At 38.8% G+C, this 22,167-nt stretch overlaps 1 protein-coding gene across 9 annotated transcripts in view; it reads left to right on the top strand.

Moving 5' to 3' along the window:
* LYST (lysosomal trafficking regulator) overlaps positions 1 to 22,167 on the top strand; it is a 205,892-nt gene that overhangs the window by 30,664 nt on the left and 153,061 nt on the right. For all 9 annotated transcript variants that reach the window (XM_053605218.1, XM_053605216.1, XM_053605215.1 and 6 more), the window contains 4 exons: positions 12,079 to 12,169; positions 14,527 to 16,606; positions 18,231 to 19,260; positions 20,484 to 20,645. In XM_053605218.1, coding sequence (XP_053461193.1) covers positions 12,079 to 12,169; positions 14,527 to 16,606; positions 18,231 to 19,260; positions 20,484 to 20,645 — 3,363 coding nt within the window. The remainder of the gene's footprint in view (positions 1 to 12,078; positions 12,170 to 14,526; positions 16,607 to 18,230; positions 19,261 to 20,483; positions 20,646 to 22,167) is intronic.

Raw genomic sequence — 22,167 nt, 5'->3', positions numbered from 1 at the left:
TTACATTGATTGCATTTGTTAGGTAAAATCCTTCTTATACTTGTGTCCCGCCCCCAAAAGGTGTTTTATATACCATGACCCCCCATCCCCCTCCCTCCCTTCCTCTTTCTGCTCTCCCCTTCCCCCATCCCCCACTGTGTACTAGGTTATTAATTGTCCTCATATCAGAGTTGAATACATAGGATTCTTGCCTCTCCATTCTTGTAATGCTTAAGTCTGTTCCTTCTCCATTGAATACATAAGATTCTTGCCTCTCTGTTCTTGTAATACTTAAGTCTGTTCCTTCTCCATTGAATGCGTAGGATTCTTGCCTCTCCATTCTTGTAATACTTAAGTCTGTATTAGATATTACACTGTATTATCTATTACTGTAATTTTATGAAAATAAGTGTGGAAATTAGGCAGTGTAGGTTTTCTAATTTTAATCTTGTTTTTCAATAATTTTTGGCCATTTTAGGACCTTTGCAGTGTAGATGTCTTGCATGTTCTTTTCGTTAAATTTATCCTAAATATTCTTTTTTGATGCTTTTGTAAATGATACTTAAATTTTTAAATTTTCCTATTGTTTGTTGGTCATAGAAATACAATTACTTTTTAGTGTCAGCTTCATTTTATATGCATATGACTTTGTCCAGTTACAAACCCAATAAACTGTAGAGTGGGGGCGGGGAAGAAATACAATTACTTTTTTGTATCAAACTTCGTGTTTGATCTTGTATTCTGTGCCTTTATTAAATTTATTAGATCTCGAAAATTTTCTGTAGATTCCTTAGAATTTTTGAGGTAAACAATCATGTCATCTGTGAATGGCAGTCTCACTTTCCCCCTATTTTTATGCCTTTTGTTTTGCTCTCTTGCTTTTTGTCCTGGCTTCTAGCGCATTGGCAGATGTGAGCAGTAATAGTGACCATCCTTGTTTTTGTGTCTGCCATGAGGCAAGGCATCCAGTATTTCACTATTAAATGTGATGTGAGCTTTTCAGGGTTGTTTAGATGCTTTTGATCAAATGGGGAAGTTCTCTTCTCAACCAGTTCATTGAGAGTTTTTATTCTGAATGGATATTACATTTTGTCAAATGTCTTTCTTATCTCCGTTGAGACTATCAGATGGATTTTTCTTTTTTATTCTATAATGTGTGTGAGTTACACTGATGGTTTTTATTTTATTTTATTTATTTTTTAACTCTGGTTGGGATTTATTTTTTTTTTTATTAAATCATAGCTGTGTACATTAATGCAATCATGGGGTACAATGTGCTGGGTTTATATACAATTTGAAATATTTTCATCAAACTGGTTAACATAGCCTTCACCGCATTTTCTTAGTTATTGTGTTAAGACATTTATATTCTACACTTAGTAGATTTAACATGTACCATTGTAAAATGCACCACAGGCACTGATGGTTTTTAAATGTTGAACTAACTTTGCATTCTGGGATAAACCTCATTTTGTTTATAATTTATTGTACACAAACATTTTAATCTATGCTTGGGGAGAATACTTTGTTTAAATAGTGAAAACTTTTTTTTAATGGTTAAAAATGACAACATTGAAGTTTATATTCAGACCTTTACAAGTTTTTTGGAAGAAATTTTGCGCAGCCTAAAAAGTAACAATTATTCTTGGTTTTAATCTTGGCACCAGTACCAAGTAGCTGGGTAACTTTAGGTAGTCACTTAATTGCTCCAGATCTCAGTATCCTCACAGTAACATAAGAAAATCCAGCCAGATGACTTAAGAGATTGCTTCCAGTGTAAAAATTGTTTTCATGCAATATTTGAGGATAATGGGTACTAATTTCTTCTGTACCCTAATTATAAATATATAGGTTATTCTCACATAATGGGATAGAAAATTACAGTGATGTTGCCAACACAATATATCAAAATTGGACTAGTGTACACAACTGTGAGCTATAGATACTACTTTTTAAAATTTTGGTAATATATGATTTCTGTATCCATTCATATTCTATGGATATTTTATAAAGTTGTTACTTATGTTGCTGAGTAAAATACAAAGTTTTACTGAAAGAGATTATGCATTTATAAACAAAATACAATTTAAATGTTGTGATAAGTCTCTTTTATCTTTAGGTATTTTCTGTGTAGGAAAGTGCTTTATTCTTACTACATTTTTGTAATGCTATCATTTTATTATCTAGTACTGCATAAATGGGCTATCTAGAGTAATATAGAAAATAAATATAAAAGAAAAATATTAGACTTTTAGAAGTGTGGCTATATAGTTTATTCACTGGTTTATTTACCTACTGTGGGCCAGTAGTAGATGCAGAGATGAAAGAACAGAGACTTTAGCTTTTGCTAACAGAGCTCTTAGCTTTTGATGAGGTGGACAGATAAATAAATGGTGAAGAACCAGTATAAAAAGTATTCGGGGAGTATTAGTATTAGTAAAAGCATTAGAAGAGAGAGAATGCTTCCTAGACATTCTGACATCCCTAAATAGGTATAAGCAAGGCAAAAAGGCAGGAAACGCTAGAACAAGAGAATTGCAAATGCAAAGGCTGGAGAAAGAACAGCAAATTCAGTGAACGAGAGGGAACCTTGTGAAATTACAGCAAAGACTGAATGTGGGGCACTGGCTAGAGAGGAGACCTGAAAGGCAGAGGCCGTGTCCTGCCAAATCTTATACACCGGGTTAAGGCATTAACATGGCTTAATTTAATTCTGAAACTGTTGGATAGGTTTTAAAGCAAGGGAGTAGGCAATCAAAATTATTGCCTAATTATTATTAAGCTATTGGTAATATTGGCAAAAATTGTTACAGTAGGAGAATACTAGCCAGGCACGGTGGCGCACACCTGTAATCCAAGCTCTTTGGTGGCCGAGGCAGGTAGATTGCCTGAGCTCACAGGTTGGAGACCAGCCTGAGCAAGAGCAAGACCTTGTCTCTAAGAATAGCCAGGCGTTGTGGCAGGTGCCTGTAGTCCCAGCTACTTGGGAGGCTGAGGCAAGAGAATCACTTACGCCCTGGAGTTTGAGGTTACTGTGAGCTATGATGCTACGGCACTCTACCAAGAATGACAAAATGAGACTGTCTCAAAAAAAAAAAAAAAGTTGGAGAATACTGCAGACTTTTAGATGTAAAGTTTATGAGAAATGAACAGTAATTAGCTACACCTAGTTCTATAGGTCCTGTTTGCATTAGTATCACTATTTCTATCTGTGCATGGTGGGTCTATCTGGAGTAAGTGGGTTTGGAGAGCTAGGATTCCTATTTCTTGGAGTAGCGAGAGTATGATTGCAATGGAGCCCTTAGCCACTCGCCAGGGGTGCTGTCCACAGAGAGTAATTTATTGAGTTATCTCCCTTTAATACCCAGAGTAATCATAGATAGGGGCAGTAAATGTATTACTTGATTGTGATCTAATAGACCACATTCCAAAACTGTGTGGCACAAAATAACAGTGATTTCTTTGCTCATAGGTCTATGATTGGCAGTTCAGGCAGGGCTCAGCTGTAATAGTTACATAGGCTCCTTATGATTTCAGCTGGGTTCACATCTGAATTTGTGGTCAGTTAGCAGATTGACTTGAGGACTGTTGGGTGGGGCTGTTGTCTAGGCTGCCTCCATTCTCATCCACATGGAGAGAGTCATCTTTCACGAGGTGACTCAGCTTCTTCCCATGATGACGGGAGCATTCCAAGAGGGTGAAGAACTGCAAGAAGTCGTATAGCATCATTTTGATTACATTCTTTTGGTCAAAGCAAGTCATAGGGTCAGCCCAGATTTAAGGGATGAAAAAATAGATTCTAACAATTGATAGGAGGAAATACAATTAATTTGTGGCCATGTTTAATCTACCATAGTCTCTTCTCTGTCCAAAATTATTAGTGTTCTTCCTACACTCAATCCCCTTCCCCCAGGCCTCTCCCCGTATCATCATTCCATCATGGCATCTAGCTCCAAGTTCATGGTATCATTATACGCATCAGTTCTGAATGTAGGTGAGGCTTCCACACAGAAGTACTTTTGTCACAGCTCTTCTTGATTGAGAAACTTGTAACTAAAAAGACAGGATATCTGCCCCAATGCACTTTATATACAATAATGAGATGGGGACAAGTTAATTGCAATAAATACTTACATTCAACAAGGAGAGGGACAGGAAGCGCACACACAGCCGTGCCTCAGCCACAGCAGTTCTGAAACCCAGTCGAACACGTGTTATCACACCCCCCATTCTGGGGGCCAAGAATATGTTTTTCTTCTGTGGGAATGGCTCGCTGATCCATGGTTCTCCAGCACCCTTTGTTCTACCCTCTGAGATATCTTCTCTTTTCCAAAATAAATAGCCTATAATTTGTAGGTTTCTTATTCTGTGTCCTGCCTGTGGAAACGTGGGAGCCCAGAGGCCTCTTTTCATTTTGAATAGTCTCTGTCCCTTCTAGCTACTAAAGTAGCTGTTAGAACTTTCAATAGTACAACTTTCTTAAAAGTGGTGTAGCTTTACTCTGAAACATAGTGGGGCCCACTGCATGCCCCCAAAGCTATATCTGTCGTTGTTTTTGAAACAGGCCTCTCTCTACTATGGTCTGTTAAGGCTTATATGAAATAACACTCTCAAGAATCTTAGTAATACTTTTGTCTAGTGGACAAGTTCTGCTAGGTACCACCTTAAGTGTTTCTGGTGTCTTAATAAAGAATATTGTGGCCAGGGCGGTGCCTGTGGCTCAGTCGGTAAGGCACAGGCCCCATATACCGAGGGTGGTGGGTTCAAACCCGGCCCCAGCTGAACTGCAACCAAAAAATAGCCGGGCGTTGTGGCGGGTGCCTGTAGTCCCAGCTACTCGGGAGGCTGAGGCAAGAGAATCGCTGAAGCCCAGGAGTTGGAGGTTGCTGTGAGCTGTGTGATGCCATGGCACTCTACAGAGGGCTATAAAGTGAGACTCTGTCTCTACAAAAAAAAAAAAAAAAAAGAATATTGTGGCCATTTAATAATCATTCTTTGCTGGGAGGGGAGGAGGAGATGGAGTGGAACTGGTTGGGTAAACTATAGCCTGTGGGCTAAATTCTGTCATTAACCTGTTTTTATACTAGTACAGGCTAAGAATAGTTTTTGCATTTTTAAAGGACTGTTAAACAGAAAAATATGTGACAGAGTAACTCACAAAGTTTAAAAGACTTACTGTATGGTCCTTTATAACAAAACGTTTACAAAAATTCCTAGTCTAATTTAAGACAAACTGTTAGCGTAATCTTTGACATCAATAGGAAAAAACAGTAATATAATTATCTTGAGACTTCAAAACATTTGACAAAATTCATCTATTGACAAAAGTTTTAAAAACAGGCTCCATGCCTGTAGCTCAAGTGGCTAGGGCGCCAGCCACATACAGCAGAGCTGGTGGGTTCAAATCCAACCCGGGCCTGCCAAACAACAATGATAACTACAACCAAAAAATGGCTTGGCATTGTGGCAGGGGCCTGTAGTCCCAGCTACTTAGGAGGCTGAGGCAAGAGAATCACTTAAGCCCAGGAATTGGAAGTTGCTGTGAGCTGTGATGCCACAGTACTCTACCCAGGGTGACAGCTTAAGGCTCTGTCTCAAAAAACACACAAACAAAAAAAAAACACAAAAGTTTTAAAAACAAATTAGAAATAGAGGATTTCATTCATATGCAAAGATTAGAAGAATGAATAATGTTTTTAATAAGAAGCTCTACATCCAGGGCGGCGCCTGTGGCTCAGTGAGTAGGGCGCCAGTCCCATATGCCGGAGGTGGCGGGTTCAAACCCAGCCCCGGCCAAAAAAAACCACAAAAGAAAAAAAAAAAAAGAAGCTCTACATCCAGGCATGGTGGCTCATGCTTGTAATCCCAGCACTCTAGTACCCCAAGGTGGGCAGATTGCTTGAGGTTAGCAGTTCATGACTAACTGAGCAAAAGCAAGACCCCATCTCTAAAAAATAGAGAAAATTTACTGGGTGTTGTGGTGGCTGCCTGTAGTCCCAGCTACTTGGGAGGCCAAGGCAGAAGGATTGCTTGAGCCTGGGAGTTTGCTGTGAGCTAGGCTGATACCATGGCACTTTAGTCTGGGTAACAGAGTAAGACTCTGTCTCAAAAACATAAAAATAAAAATAAAAATAAAAAGAATTCTACATAGGACCAGGATAAGTATAATTCTTTTGTTGTTGTTGTTGAGACAGAATCTCACTTTGTCACCCTGGGTAGAGTGCTATGGCATCACATGCCCCAGCCTCCCAAGTAGCTGGGACTATAGGTGCCTATATGCCTGGCTATTTTTAGAGATGGGGGTCTTGCTCTTGCTCAGGCTGGTCTAGAACTTGTGAGCTTAAGCAATTCACCCACCTTGGCCTCCCAGAGTGCTAGGATTGCAGGCATGAGCCATCGTGCCTGGCCCTATAATTCTTTATTACTATTTCTGTTTGATATCATGTTTTAAAGATATGTAGTATTGAAACAGAATATCTAAGTGATGACAGCTGAATGTGTGAAAGAGAAATAAAAATACCATTTTTTAAAAAGTGATATATATAGAAAAATCCAAAAACTTATCAAGAAAACACTTCAGTAAAGTTACAGAATAAGGCAAACTTATATTATTTCCTTTAGCTATAGCTACATAGCTAGAAAAGAAGATTTACACATATAATATATCAGAAATAATTATAAAATTCCAAGAGAAGAAATAAAGAGTACACATAATATTATTGCTTATGTGTGGAAGATTAAATTTAATTAGCATATCAAGATACAGACTTAAGGTAATACCAATAATACCTAGCAGAATAACTTCAGTAACTTTTGGTCACATTCTGGATGCAGTCCTGCAGGGAACATGGACTGCATCCAGAGGTCCCCGAGCCCCACTGGCCTGGTGCCCCTCTGTCTCTGCAACTTTCTAGACATCAGTGTAGTTTGAGTCTCATCCTTTTCTCCCTTACTCATTTGTCTTTCTCTCCCATCCTGTTACTACTACTTCTGAGTGGCTCGGATAGGCAATTAATTTAAAACCCAGACTAAACAATAATTTTGGAATGGGCTAGCACCTGACTCCTGGGAGGTACTTAAAATATATTTCTTGAGTTTAATTGAAAAATTATTACCTCGATTACAGTGAAATTGAAGGTGATTTTACTGTTTATTGCTGCTATGGGGAATTAAAAAAGGTATGACACAGTCATTTCTCCATAGAAATAGAGACACGAAAATGTGCAGTATTAAGGCCAGGTGCTGTGGCTCACACCTGTAATCCTAGCACTCTGGGAGGCCAAGGCAGGAGGGTCACTTGAGTTTAGGAGTTCGAGACTAGCCTGAGGAAGAGCCAGACTTGTCTCTACTAAAAATACAAAAATGAGCTGGACATCATTGTGGGCACCATGGCATTCTAGCCCAGGCAACAGACTGAGACTGTCTCAAAAAAACAACAAAAAAAGTTAAGTATTAAATAAAAGTAGCTTCTGGGCATGGTGGCTCATACCTGTAATACCAGCAACTTGGGCTGAGGCATTGCTTGAGCCCAGGAATTGAATTCAACATTACAGTAAAGTCTGATTACACCACTGTACTCCACCCTGGCTCAAAGAGCCAGACCTAATCTCTTAAAAAAAAAAAAACAAAACAAAAATGGGAGTCGTATGGTATTGACAGATTTCTCTAGGTTGGATAGTCTGGAAATAGCCAGGGGATGGACATGTTTAGGGCATGTATTGCCTAACATGGCATATTAAGAGCTTTCTGCTTGGATGACATGAGTAAACACCTTGTTTTTCTGGACGTTGTAACTGGTGTGCATATTTAGGACCTTGGAGGATTAAACTATAGCGTGGCTTGAAATGCAGGGCTGCAAGTTGTAGTTTGTCAGAGTGCCCACATATATGAGAAAAAACATTTTATGACTTCTAATAGAACAGAATTACATATGTGGTTTCTTTGAGACTAGAAAGCTTAATTAAATCTGGAAATATACCATACTTAAAGAAAACAGGTCCAGAGGATTAAAGAGAGCTGCTCCAGTAATGAAAAGTATTAGCCATTATGGTAACTGAATATGAAGCAAAGACTTGTTTTCCCACTGCTGCACTGGGCAACAGGATGGCCTGCAATTCCAGCAGAGGGACAAACCCCCCAATCTGTGCTTGCTTCAATCTCATTCTTTTGAAAGGCTCATGGTTCCCAAGAGCTAATCTGCTTGGTGAAACGGGGCAAGAGGCATGAAGTTCTGAAGGGAAGAATAGTGATGCTGGGTTGGTGCAGGAGAAGCTTCACAGAAAAGGCATTGCTGGGTCTGGGCCTTGGTGGGGAGCCCTCAGCCGAGTGGGATGACGTGAGGGAAGCTCCAGACCCTGTGCCGTGAGGCTGGAATGCCTGTTCACACAGCAGTGAGGATTTGCCAGTGTACTGTTAAGGAGCAAGGGCTAAATAATAGGACAGTATTTCTTGCACTTCACAGATCCTGGAGATTTCTGCAGGTCCCATTGGAATGCTATTAGAGTGCTAAAGATGAAGACTCAGATTACGACTCTACAGGAGAAAACAATTTTTAAGTTCATGTTTACTGGGATGTTAAAAAATGTTGATATCTCTAAGTTATTCAGGCATCTTTAGTCTTACTAATTTTAAAGTAAAGCACATAGATGTGGGACCCTTTGAAAAAATTTTTACTTTGTATCCAGAATTTAGAGTCATTCATGCAGTGAATGCTTATCGAACACTCAAGTATGTGTTAGGCGTTGGGTGATAGAAAAAGGGGATGGTTGCTGAGGATGAGGGACTGAATCCTGCGAGAGGACTGTGAAGTATGTTTGGGAAAGCTTCCCATCATATTTAGAGATAAATCCAACTCGTATTTAGAGATTAAATTCAAGCGGGGGGAGAGGCATTGCTCAATCTGGGCCTTGGACCTGCAAGGCCCACTAGATGTGGCACTACCCACTTGTCCAGCTTGCACCCTCCAATTTTATCTCCTTACATGTCCCTCTTGCTGTGCTCCAGCCACAGTGTCCAGCTTCCTTTCTATGAAAAAGCCAAACCCCTTCCCAACCTTCCATGTATTTGCTGGGAGTCCTTTTTCTCCAGATCTTTGCATGGACGCCTTCTTCTCATCAATTAAGTATCTGTTCACGTGGCCCATCCTGAATAGTCTATTTAAAATGTCCCCCTTTCTGTCATTCTGTTAATTCTTGCCTTGGTTAATTTCCTTTATAGCACTGCTTTATGTCTGAAATTTTTTTATTTGTACCCATTTTTATCCATTTCCTCTGCTAGAATGTTGGCTTCATGAGGATATGAATGTTGTCTTTCTTTTTTTAAATTTCAGATTAATATATGGGTACAAATGATTAGGTTACTTATTTGCGTTTGTTAGGTAAAGTCCAAGTTTTAGTTGAGCCCTTCATCAGGGTGGTGTGCCGTGTACCCCTACATTGCCCAGTAAGGTAAGGTAATGTGGGTTTGTAGATGTTCATCTACTAGTTTCATATTAGTATCGAGTACATTGGATGTTTGCTTTTCCATTCTTGTGATACTTTACTTAGGAGGATCTTCTCCAAATCCATCTTGGTAAATACAAAAGACGTGAGGTCTCCATCTTTCTTTATGGCTGAATAGTATTACATGGTACATAAACCATAGTTTATTTACCCGTTTGTGAGCTGATGGGCACTCGGGTTGTTCCCACGTCTTGGTGATTGTGAATTGTCTGTGATAAACGTTCTAGTGCAGATGTCCTTCGGTTAAAATGATTTTTTTTCTTCTGGTTAGATTCCTAGTAATGGCACTGCAGGATCAAATGGAAGGTCTTTTTTTAGCTTTTTTAGGATTCTCTGTAATTCTTTCCAAAAGGGCTGCATTAGTTTGCAATCTCACCAACGGTGTGTAAGTGTTCCCTTCTCTCCACACCCATGTCAGCATTTGCAGCTCAGGGATTTAGAGACGTGGCCTTCAATATTGTCTTTGTTGTTCACCACAGCATCTGAAGTGCCTGGCACATAAGGAGTGGTGGGCTCAATGTTGAGTGAATACAAGAGGAAAATGGGCATTCAGACGTTAACAGTTGAGCAGGATGGTTGTTGGAATGGAAGCAAATCAAGAACATGGAAGCTGAGTTTACCAAGGGGGAAAGGCCAGGCATTAGAGAAGTCTCCCTGTAGGAACTGGGACCTGAAGGATGAGTTGGAGTTTGGCAGATGGGAGGATGGGAATAGGAAAACGCAGGACCAGGGTATGTAAGGAGGACATACTGGGGAGTACCTGGACCAGTAATGGGGAGACCCTTACCTGCTGAGTATGTGGGTGGGCCTCAGCGGTGGTGGCAGGTGGGAGCTGACGCTGCACAGGTCCACATGAATCACTCCATGAAGGGTCTTCTAAGCCTGAAAAGGAATTTAGATTTTACTTTTGAAGAACATTGAGCCTTTTCATGACCGGCACAAAGTCTGAATGCTCTGTCTCTGCTTTCTCAGAGCCTTTGACTCTTCAGCCTATTATGACTGACTTGAACTCTAATCACGCCATTAGATCTGTGTTTGTTAAGGTCACCAGGGACCCTGTAGTCACCAAATGCTTCTCAGTCTCCATTTTATACCGAGAGCAGCATCTTTGCTGCCTTCACCCCCCTTTCTTTGCTGATCTGCTCTCTTTCTTGGTTTCTCTGTGCAGGCTTCCCCTCCATACTGCCACCCCTAAACCGTCCTTTATTCTTTAAATGCTCCCCAGAGCTCCACTCTCCACAGTCTCCTCCTGTCATTCATCGTTCTCTCCTGGGAAAGTTCACAGGTGTCCTTGACTTCTGCCAGTGACTCTCAGATCTTTTTATTATTTCACAACTTTTTCTAAAGTTTCAGATCTGTACGTTCCCTATTGAAAAAAGCACTTTTCATTTGGATATCTCACAGGCTTATCGGATGCAGTATGTCTAAAAAGCGAATCCATCATCTTTACCCCAACCTAACGCCACTCCTACAATTCCTGTCTTGGTGAGCATATTATCAGCTACCTAGTGGCCTAAACCAGAAACCTGCGAGACCTTTTAGACTTTTTATTTCTCCCTTATGCCCCAAGGATAATCAGCTGCAAGTCATTTCAGTTCTCAGAGTTTCTCAAGTCTGTCTCCTTTTCACTTCTATTGTTAGAGTATTCTAAATAATAATAATCTAAATAATATTCTAAATAATATCATCTCTCATGTCTGGATTGTTGTTTCCCTGCCCCTACACTGACTACTACCCTGTGCCCTAATTCTGCCCAGTAAGTCTGATTGTGTCACTGGACCCCTCCCTAGAGATTGAGGTGAGGAAGGAATGCAAACTTAATTTGTCATGAAATCCTTGCCATCCCGGTATCCCAGGCCCAGCTCTCTCTGGCTAGCCCTACTTCCACACTTCTAACTCATGAGGATTGCTTCTTTTTCTGAACCAAATACCCATACCACCTCTGGGTACTTACTTATACACCACATGCCTTTTATTGTTCTTTAACTGTTTGTATGTATTTTATGGACCAAATGAAAGGACCTTCTCCAGGGCTTGGACCATAACCTCCAGAAAGGGTAAGACAGTAGTCCTGTGGACATAGCGTGTAATCAATAAGTATTTATTGGGTTGCTGTCACTAATAAGTCTTTCTCTCTTTATATATGTGTCATTTGTTAATAATGTCACTTTCTTTTTTAAAAATTGTTTTCTGAGTTTTATATTTAACTGCATGAAGACTACATTTTCCTAGTAACTTAGTGTTATGAGTTTGCTAATGAATAGGGCTTAACTTTTCATTTTCACCTAGTAAATCTGTTTCTTCTTAGGTGAGGAATTCTTGCCATGTGCATGGTGGTAATAGCAGCTATTTTTGAAAATATGAGCAAGAATGTGCTAAATACCGTCAAATACTCTTACATTCTTCTGCCACTAGCAAGGCTTATAAATTGAAAAGTATCACAACTGTAATTGGAATTAAAATAGGTTAATCTGATTCCTAGCTTCTTAAATGCAACCTTTCAAGGAAAAGGCTTTTTTGGTTCCATTTAAGGTGGGATGTTAAGAGCTGATGAGTCTTGCCCCTTAGAACACGAAGGACTCTTTCGTCTCTGACACAGGCTTTGACGTGTAGAGAGGAACTCCTGACTCTTCTTCTGTCACTTCTGCCGCTGGTATGGAAGATTCCTGTTCAGGAAGAAAAAGCAAAAGGTATGTCTTTCCCTCAATACATCCATCCCTTGTGTTATCAGAATTACGCTGGAAAAATAGTTTTTATTGGAATTCTGCCTGAATGGTTTGCCACATCTTCAGGTTCAGAACAGTATATATTATTTGTAATTTATTACATGCTAAATATGAAAAACTCTTTAGGGAAGCTCATTTTTATTCCTAATAATTCAAAAGCCATGATGTTTCTTAGGGGATTACTTAAATGTACTTATGATTAGAAAATACATGGAGAAGCAGAACCCTTCTCAAAAGGAGTCAGTGTGGGTATGCATTATGGAAAATAATGCACAGTGGAAAGTCTGAAGAAAGAAATGAGAGTTTCTTTGCTTATTTGAAAGACTGCTTTCTGTTACCAGTACTCCATAAATTACCTTTGCAGTATTTGTTTTAGCTTAGTTTTTCTAATGTTGCTTTTAAAGGATAAATTTGAAGTAATATTTTGTTTCAAGGCTGGGTAGAATTATTATACCTGAGTCAATAGATATTTTTCATTTCTGATTTTGCAAAAATGATATACATATAATTTTTATGTATAATAATTATGTAGATATATAGTAACTATGTATATAGAGAGAGTATAAGAAACTTTAAATGTTTAATGGAGAGATTAACAGTTTTCCCCATGACCATTTCTGACACAGGGCTCTTTTGAGGGAGGTATCTAAGGTCTTATGATATTTAAGATCATTAACTTCTGAATTTGTAGAATTCAATATTGTTAATCACTTAAGAAATCAGATAAATGTTTTTTTGGGGAAGTTGTCTTCATTGCATGAATCTTTTACTTGGATGGACTTTGTGAATTTCCTTATAATTCTCCCTTTCCTCATCTGGTTTGTTTTCCTTCTATTAGCTAAAGCACAAATCTTTTTTTTTTTTGAAACAGAATCTCATTCTGTCACCCTGGCTAGAGTACAGTAGCACCCTCATAGCTCATTGTAACCCCAGCTCCTGGGCTCAAGTGATCTTCTGCCTTAGTTTCCCAAGTAGCTGGGACTATAGGCACATTGTACTACCACACCTGGTTAATTTTTCTTTCTTTCTTTTTTTTTTTGAGACAGTCTCACTTTGTCACCCTCGGTAGAGTGCCGTGGCATTATAGCTCACAGCAACTTCAAACCCTTGGGCTCAAGCGATTCTCTTGCCTCAGCCCAGCTATTTTTAGAGATGGGATCTCGCTCTCGCTCAGGCTGGTCTGGAACCCGTGAGCTTAGGCAATCTACCTGCCTCGGCCTCCCAGAGTGCTCAGATTACTCGTGTGAGCTACCTCACCGGCCTTTTTAATTAATTAATTAATTTTTTTTGTAAAGATGGGGTCTCACTCTTGCTCGGTTTGGTCTCAAACTCCTGAGCTCAAGCGATCCTCCCACCTCAAGCTCCCAGAGTGTTAGGATTACGGGTGTAAGCTACAACACCTGGTTCACAAATCTTTTATTTAACAGATTTTTATTCACCCTAATATTGCAATTGCATTTTTGTATAGCCCTCATTACATATTATAGCAAGGGGAAAGACCAATTTAATTATCTCTTTTAGTTAGTACAGAAATTTTGATCATTTCTTCAATAAACAGTCATTGAGTATAGTACACGAAGGCCCGGGCTCAAGGCACTAAGGCACTATTTCAGTGCCTGAGACACTCTGTAAGTTGACCAGCCAAGGGGGTATAGGTCCACTGTACTGATAACGTACATGCGGTGCATGTCTGGTCTATGAAAATTATTATGTCAACTTGAGGTGATCCCTGTAGGGAAGTGGTCAGTTATGGAGGTTCCACTGCAATTCTTTTGAATGAAAAACTCTTTTTAAACCTCAGTTTTGGAGAACATTTGTTATATAGAGTATGATTCTGAAATAATTTTGGAAAATCTTACAGTTTCTAAGTTGTATCAGGACTATAAACCATATTGTATTTTTGATAATATAATATGTCCCTGTATCTTCTTTTATGCCCCTGGTCTAAATCAGTGACACTATTGGAGGAGATTTTTAAAATGGTTATAGCAGCAACGAATACCAGACAATCTAAAGAGTCTCTTAAGTTAAAGTTGGAATGTAATATATGCTTTTAAGTCAGATTTACTTTCTTAATTCTGTTCTCCTTTGTTGTTTTTAAAACCATTTTTTATCCTTTGAACTAATGCCAACTGGTGTTTAGAGTGAGGATAAGTGTGGGGGGAAGTAACCCAGAGGCACAAAATAACTGAAGGAAGTCAGCCCTGCAGCAGAAATATACTGATGATAAAGCCCTACAGTGGGTGATAAATGAGATCATTACTTGTGCAAATTGAGTTTAAAACATACTGCGGTATTCCAAGTCTTCTTTCTTCCATTAGATTTTAATCTACCATTCTCAGCGGATGTAATCCTGACCAAAGAAAAGAACACAACTTCTCAAAGATCAACTCAGGAAAAATTACATTTAGAAGAAAGTGCCCTGTCTGGTCAGGTTTCTGCAAAAGTAAACACTTTTCGAAAAAGCAGACGACAGCGTAAAACTACCCATCGCTATTCTGTAAGAGATGCAAGAAAGACACAGCTGTCCACCTCAGATTCAGAAGCCAATTCAGATGAAAAAAGCATAGCAATGAATAAGCATAGAAGGCCCTACCTGCTGCAGCATTCTGTAACACAGTCTCCTAAAGAAGACCACCTGACGGCTAAACTTGACCACCTGACAACCAAAGAACAGCCTCCTCCTGATACCAGGGCTTTGGGACATTCCAGAGAGATTTTTCCAAGACAGGAGTCAAACACTGACATTTTAAGTGAGCCAGCTGCTTTATCTGTTATCAGTAACATGAACAATTCTCCATTTGATTTATGTCATGTTTTGTTGTCTTTATTAGAAAAAGTTTGTAAATTTGACATTAGCTTAAACCACACATCTGCTCTAGCAGCCAGCGTAGTGCCCACACTGACTGAATTCCTGGCAGGCATTGGAGACTGCTGTAATCTCAGTGACAGCTTGGAGAGTCAAATGGTTTCTGCAGGTTGGACCGAAGAGCCGGTGGCTTTGATTCAGCGGATGCTCTTTCGAACAGTGTTGCATCTTATGTCAGTCGATGTTAGTACTGCAGATGTGATGCCGGAAAGTCTTAGAAAAAATTTAACTGAATTGCTTAGGGCAGCTTTAAAAATTAGAACTTGCCTGGAGAAGCAGCCTGACCCTTTTGCACCAAGGCAAAAGAAAACATTGCAGGAGATTCAGGAAGATTTTGTGTTTTCAAAGTATCGTCATAGAGCCCTTCTTCTACCTGAGCTTCTGGAAGGAGTTCTACAGATGCTCATCTGTTGTCTTCAAAGTGTGGCTTCAAATCCCTTCTACTTCAGTCAAGCCATGGATTTAGTTCAAGAATTCATTCAGCATCATGGATTTAATTTATTTGAAACAGCAGTTCTTCAAATGGAATGGCTGGCTTTAAGAGATGGAGTTCCTCCTGAGGCCTCCGAGCATTTGAAAGCCCTAATAAATAGTGTGATGAAAATAATAAGCACTGTCAAAAAAGTGAAATCCGAGCAACTTCATCATTCAATGTGTACAAGAAAAAGGCACAGGCGCTGTGAATATTCTCATTTTATGCATCATCACCGAGATCTCTCAGGTCTTCTGGTTTCAGCTTTTAAAAACCAGGTTTCAAAGAACCCATTTGAAGAGACTGCAGATGGAGACGTCTACTACCCCGAGCGGTGCTGCTGCATTGCAGTGTGTGCTCACCGCTGTTTGCGCCTACTGCAGCAGGCTTCCTTGAGCAGCACCTGCGTCCAGATCCTGTCGGGCGTTCATAGCGTTGGAATCTGCTGTTGTATGGATCCCAAATCTGTAATCGTCCCTTTGCTCCACGCGTTTAAGTTGCCAGCACTGAAAAACTTTCAACAGCATATACTCAACATCCTTAACAAATTGATTTTGGATCAGTTAGGAGGAGCAGAGGTATCACAAAAAATTAAAAAAGCAGCTTGCAATATCTGTGCCGTTGACTCTGACCAACTAGCCAGATTAGAAGAGATCCTGCAGGGAGACTCGGGTGATGCTGAACCCTCCTCAGGTTTACCCAGTCCTTCCTACCGATTTCAAGGGATCCTGCCTAGCAGTGGATACGAAGACTTGTTGTGGAAGTGGGATGCTTTAAAGGCTTATCAGAACTTTATTTTTGAAGAAGACAGATTACAGAATATGCAGATTGCAAATCACATTTGCAGTTTAATTCTGAAAGGCAATGTAATTGTTCAGTGGAAATTGTATAGTTATGTATTTAATCCCGTGCTCCAAAGAGGAGTTGAATTAGCACATCGTTGTCAACACCTAAGCGTTACTTCAGCTCAGACTCATCTATGCAGCCACCATAACCAGTGTTTGCCTCAGGAAGTGCTTCAGATTTATTTAAAAACTCTGCCTATCCTACTCAAATCCAGGTTTGTATATTTGTGTATGTGTGTGTGTTTGTAGATTTTTTTCCCCAATATTTCAAAGGCTTCTCCTGTAGTATAATTGTATTTATTCTTTCCTAGGATTTAATTTGAGTTTGTCAACAAAAAAGTTCTCATCCTGTGTCCGATTTGTTTTAATGATTTATGTGTGCGTCCATACATGTATGTATGTGTTTTTACCAGGGTGGTTGTAGAGGAGCAGATAGAGCCATTGAGTTTATTGTATTAGTGAAAAGTAAACTACTAAATATATTTCTGAGAGAAAAAAAAAAGGATGCAACACAGATACGTATCTAAAAGCAGGACAAGTTTAATTATTTTCTGTTTAACTGATAGACTATAATTGGTCATTAAAATGTCTACAGAGATCATGTTTGAACATGAGAAAATGCTTACAATATTTTATGGGTAAAATATAGAAAATTAAAAGGGCATTCACTTGTTTACAACAGAAAATCATAATTATTTATTGACATAGTGGTATTAATGGTATTATTTTTAAATAGAATATTTACATTTATTACCTAAGCAATAAATGTAGAAAAATTAGGAAATGCAGATAAGCAAAAAGAAGAAAACTAAAATTTATTTTCATTCCACCAACGAGTTTTCCAGATTTTGTGATTGTCAAGTCTGATATATTTAAAAAATAATTTTATAGATAAACTTTGCTTCTGTATAAGTAGATTGACTTTTCAAATTCATACATAAGCCATTGAAAAAACTTAAAAATATATAATCTGCATTATTGTCTTCCCGTGTGTTATTTTTTTGTCCACCTTAGTGCAACTACTGTAAAACTAACATTGATGTTAAGTCATTGCCTTGCGATTTTTTGTTTTAAATTTCTGACATTCCAACATTGTTTAAGTAGAGCTGACTTTGATTGGAAAGTTCTGTAACTCCTTATCATATTTGTGGGCAAAATCAATCTTTGTAAAGTAAGGGCCGAGAGTTACTGAGTTGATTTATATTAACGTTACTGCTGGGGTTCACTAGTTAGTGCTAGTGATGGGTGAGTCTCACTTAAGTCAGGGCTGAAAATTTTCTTTAATATTCATATCACTGACTCAGATCAACCAGCCACATTACAAGAGACACTACAGGGAAACTCAGGTGATGCTGGACATTCTGAAAAAGATTTTCAGCTCTGCAGTTTGCTTTTTCACCTTTATCATATGCAGATTTAAAACAAACAAAAAGTCTTAAATGAACCATTAAACAGACAAACAAATGCCTGCCTGCTTTCACAGTGTGGTGGTAGTTGTGGTATTTAGAATTTATATAAAATTTGCCATTTGAAGAAAAATATTCTTGCCTGAATTACTTCACTTCATTTGGCATGCATGTATTGTATTGTATTGTTTCCTTTTTAAATTCTGCTGGAGCCATATATGCAGTGTAAGAATAGTTAGAAAGTAACTATTGGTTCTTAGTTAGGTCTTGGTCACACCTAATTAAGAACTTTAGCCAGAGAATTGATGAATCAAATTAGGCAGTGTTTAGTATATACCACGTGCAGTAATGGTATATTACATACTATATGTACTTATTTATAAGTGATGTTTCTATACATGAAATATTTTATATGCTTTTTTTTCTTTCACAGGGTAATAAGAGATTTGTTTTTAAGTTGTAATGGAGTAAATCAAATAATTGAATTAAATTACCTAAATGGTATTCGAAATCATTCCCTAAAAGCATTTGAAACACTGATAATCAGCCTAGGGGAACAACAGAAAGGTACGTCAGTTCCAGGTATTGATGGGAGAGACCCGGAACAGAAGGAGCTGTCCTCTGTAAATTCAGGTCCTTCTTTTCATAACCAGCAGGCTTACTCAGATTCTCCTCAGAGTCTCAGCAAATTTTATGCCAACCTCAAAGGAACTTATCCTAAGAAATGGAAGACTCCTAACCAGGATACTCATATTAGCACCATAAACCTGTTCCTCTGTGTGGCATTTTTATGTATAAGCAAAGAAGCAGAATCTGACAGGGAGTCGGCCAATGATTCAGAAGACACTTCTGGCTATGACAGCACAGCCAGTGAACCTTTAAGTCATATGCTGCCATGCTTATCTCTCGAGAGCCTTGTCCTGCCCGCTCCAGAACACATGCACCAGGCTGCAGACATTTGGTCTATGTGCCATCGGATCTACATGTTGAGTTCAGTCTTCCAGAAACAGTTTTATAGACTTGGTGGTTTCCAAGTATGCTATAAGTTAATATTTATGATAATACAGAGTCTGTTCAGTAGTCATGAAGTGGAGCAAGGGAAAAAGGAGGCAGATACAAATGTAAATGAAAACCAGGATTTAAGCAGAACTTCTCAACCCGAGACAGCTAGGAAGGAAGATTTATTACCTTTGACCGTAAAAAGTGCCTGCACACCATCAGAACTGGGCAGTCTAAAAACGAGTGCTGACAGTTTAGGTACGTTAGAGTCACGGTATATTTCTTCCATGAATGTGGAAAACATTCCAGCCACTGAAGCTGTTTCCAAGGAAGCAGAGATAGTTACAAGTGCAGCACGTGAGAGCTCACTTCAGAGCATCCGACTTTTCGAAGCCCTTCTTGCCATTTGTCTTCACAGCGCCAGAACTAGTCAACAGAAGGTGGAAGTGGAGCTACCTCATCAGGTAACCTCTTGTCCTTAGAGCCAGCTCTTGTGTAAAATATAAATATGTACGTATACATGTGTGTGTATATATATTTGAAGTTCCAACTTAAAACTATGCTAGTTTTGTTTTTCCAAAGATTTTGTGTTTTGAGACGCCCCTGTGTGCTTAGCAGAGTACCATGGAGGCTCAGAGGAGCACATGACCTAGTTCTCACCCCAGAGAAGCTTATGCTTTAGTTTCACACCATGTGAAAAAGTTCATGCATTAAGTGTCAGATGAATAATAATGGATATAGTATTTCGGAGTCCAGAGTGCTCAATTTTGGTGTGATGCTTTTGGGTGCCCTGCCCAGATGCACTTTACCAAACTGATACCCCCATTACCACCTGCTCATCAGCGCCTGTCTTCCAAGGATTGCCTTTGGCCGACAGGAAGCGCCTCGCCTACAGAGGCCTGGGAAGGGTGCTCACAGCTAATGGCTAATGGATGTGCTTCTGGCGTTAAGGACAGTCTGTTGGTTTCGGCTCCAGAGCTTCCCGGGGAACCAGGCTGGGACCAGACTCTTCCTGAAACCATGTCTTTGTACAGATTGTTCACTTGACCTCTTCTTCTCTGATACCCTTACAAATTTCCTCCTGAGAGGACTTCTTAACAAAACAGGGATCTAGGGACCTTTGCATGCGACATACCTCTTCTTGTCCTTACTCACTCACCCTAACTGTTGTGTCAGCCAACTGCCTTTTCCTACTCTAGTTCCAACCTCCGTATTGCCTCATATTCTACATTGCTCACTATTAAAATCCACGCTCTATAACACAGCATACAAAACCCTTCACAGTGTTGCTTTTGTTTCTGTGCTGCAGTCAAAAATCAAGTAAAATCAATAAAGTGCTTGACAAATAAAAATGTTACTAGTAATTTTAATGGTAGGATGTTTGTATAAGAGAGCTATTTATATAGTCATTTTACTTTTTTTTTTTAATTGTTGGGGATTCATTGAGGGTACAATAAGCCAGGTTACACTGATTGCAATTGTTAGGTAAAGTCCCTCTTGCAATCGTGTCTTGCCCCCATAAAGTGTGACACACATAGTCATTTTACTTTTATGTCAACTATAAATAGACTAGCTTTCTTACATGTTAAGTAAATATTGATTTTTCATTTATCTTTTTACTAATTTTTTGTAAAGCATGCTATTAATGTTCTTAGTCTTTTATTTATTTTTTTTTATTTTACCTTAGATCTTGTCTGTGGAAAATATATTGTTTGAAATGAGGGACCATCTTTCCAAATCAAAGGTGATTGAAACGGAATTAGCAAAGCCTTTATTTGATGCCCTGCTTCGAGTTGCCCTGGGGAGTCATTCAGCAGATTTTGAACATAATGAGGCTTTGACTGAGAAGGTATGTTATTTGGGTATGACTGGCAGAGGCAGAAGCATGTGGGCTGGGACTAGGATACTGATGAATGTTGTTAGAACATAGGGACCAGAATTTGGTCAGGGGAGTTGATGGGTCATGTTGTCATTATCTGGGGTGGACAGTGTTCATCAGGGCCCTAGCTCATAAAAACCAGCAGAGCAATATGATAGGCTTTTTTTTTTTTTTTTTTTTATTGTTGGGGATTCATTGAGGGTACAATAAGCCAGTTACACTGATTGCAATTGTTAGGTAAAGTCCCTCTTGCAATCATGTCTTGCCCCCATAAAGTGTGACACACACTAAGGCCCCACCCTCCTCCCTCCATCCCTCTTTCTGCTTCCCCCCCATAACCTTAATTGTCATTAATTGTCCTCATATCAAGATTGAGTACATAGGATTCATGCTTCTCCATTTATGATAGGCTTTTCTTTATGCAATCTGAAAATTTACTGAGAATTACGCTCAGTTAAGGCAGTAATGTGTTATTTGATTTGATAAGTCTTACTCATATCTAATAGTTTATCAAATGGTAATAATTCAGGGATGGTGATGATTTAGCTATCCTATCTGGTTCTATGTGGTACAGCTGATATTTCCAGAACTCTCTACTAACTTTAATTTTAAATCATTCAACATAAAAATGACTAGTAATCACACAAAAAATAGCAATCATAGTGTTTCATTTGTTTATGTTAACATTTTAATCCTAAAAGAGTTACTTTAATTTTTTCCAAACTTTGTAATGCAAACTTCGTTCACTTCTCTCTTAATGCATGTTTCTTTTACCTTTAATTGTCACCTATCCTTTATCTTTGTATAACTTCTCTTTTAATTGATTGGTTTAGCCATATCTATGATGTTTATAATCTCTTGCTATAATAGTTTATGTTGCTGTTTGTCATTGAAAAACTAACTGAAATAGGTTGGGTGCAGTGGCTAATCTCTATAATCCTCCCTAGGTGGGAGGGTCACTTGAGCCCAGGAGTTCAAGACTAGCCTGAGCACAAGCGGGTGGTACATGCCTGTAGTCCCAGCGCCTCAGGAGGCTGAGGCAGGAGGATCACTTGAGTTTGAGTTATGATGACATGACTGCACTCTAGCCAGGATGACTGAGAAAAAACAGACAAACAAGAAAAACCCTTTACCGAAATAGCTATTAATGCCCTCTCATTTATATTGCTGAACCAATTGGTTAACTGCAAAATGTTAAAATATCTTCTTTATTCTACCTTTTATTGATATTGCAGTGATCAAATACTCTGAGTTTCTTTAAAGTGAATGTATTTTCTAGAATGAAAGGTATTAATAGCATTTTTATAAGAAAAGAAAAATTTCTTACCATGAGGTGTTATACAGGAAGTTAATCCTGGAAATCTTGGTTTTTGAGATATTTGTATGTAGACAAATTATATTCTGAAATGTTTAAATTGATCCCTTTGAAAAATCATCATGTATCCTCTAGTTATTTTATTTATAAAATCCTTACAAAAATCTTTTAAATTAA

This window comes from Nycticebus coucang, chromosome 10, assembly GCF_027406575.1.
Source record: "Nycticebus coucang isolate mNycCou1 chromosome 10, mNycCou1.pri, whole genome shotgun sequence".
Taxonomy (NCBI): Eukaryota; Metazoa; Chordata; class Mammalia; order Primates; family Lorisidae; genus Nycticebus; species Nycticebus coucang.
This window is presented reverse-complemented; position numbering and strand designations above follow the sequence as displayed.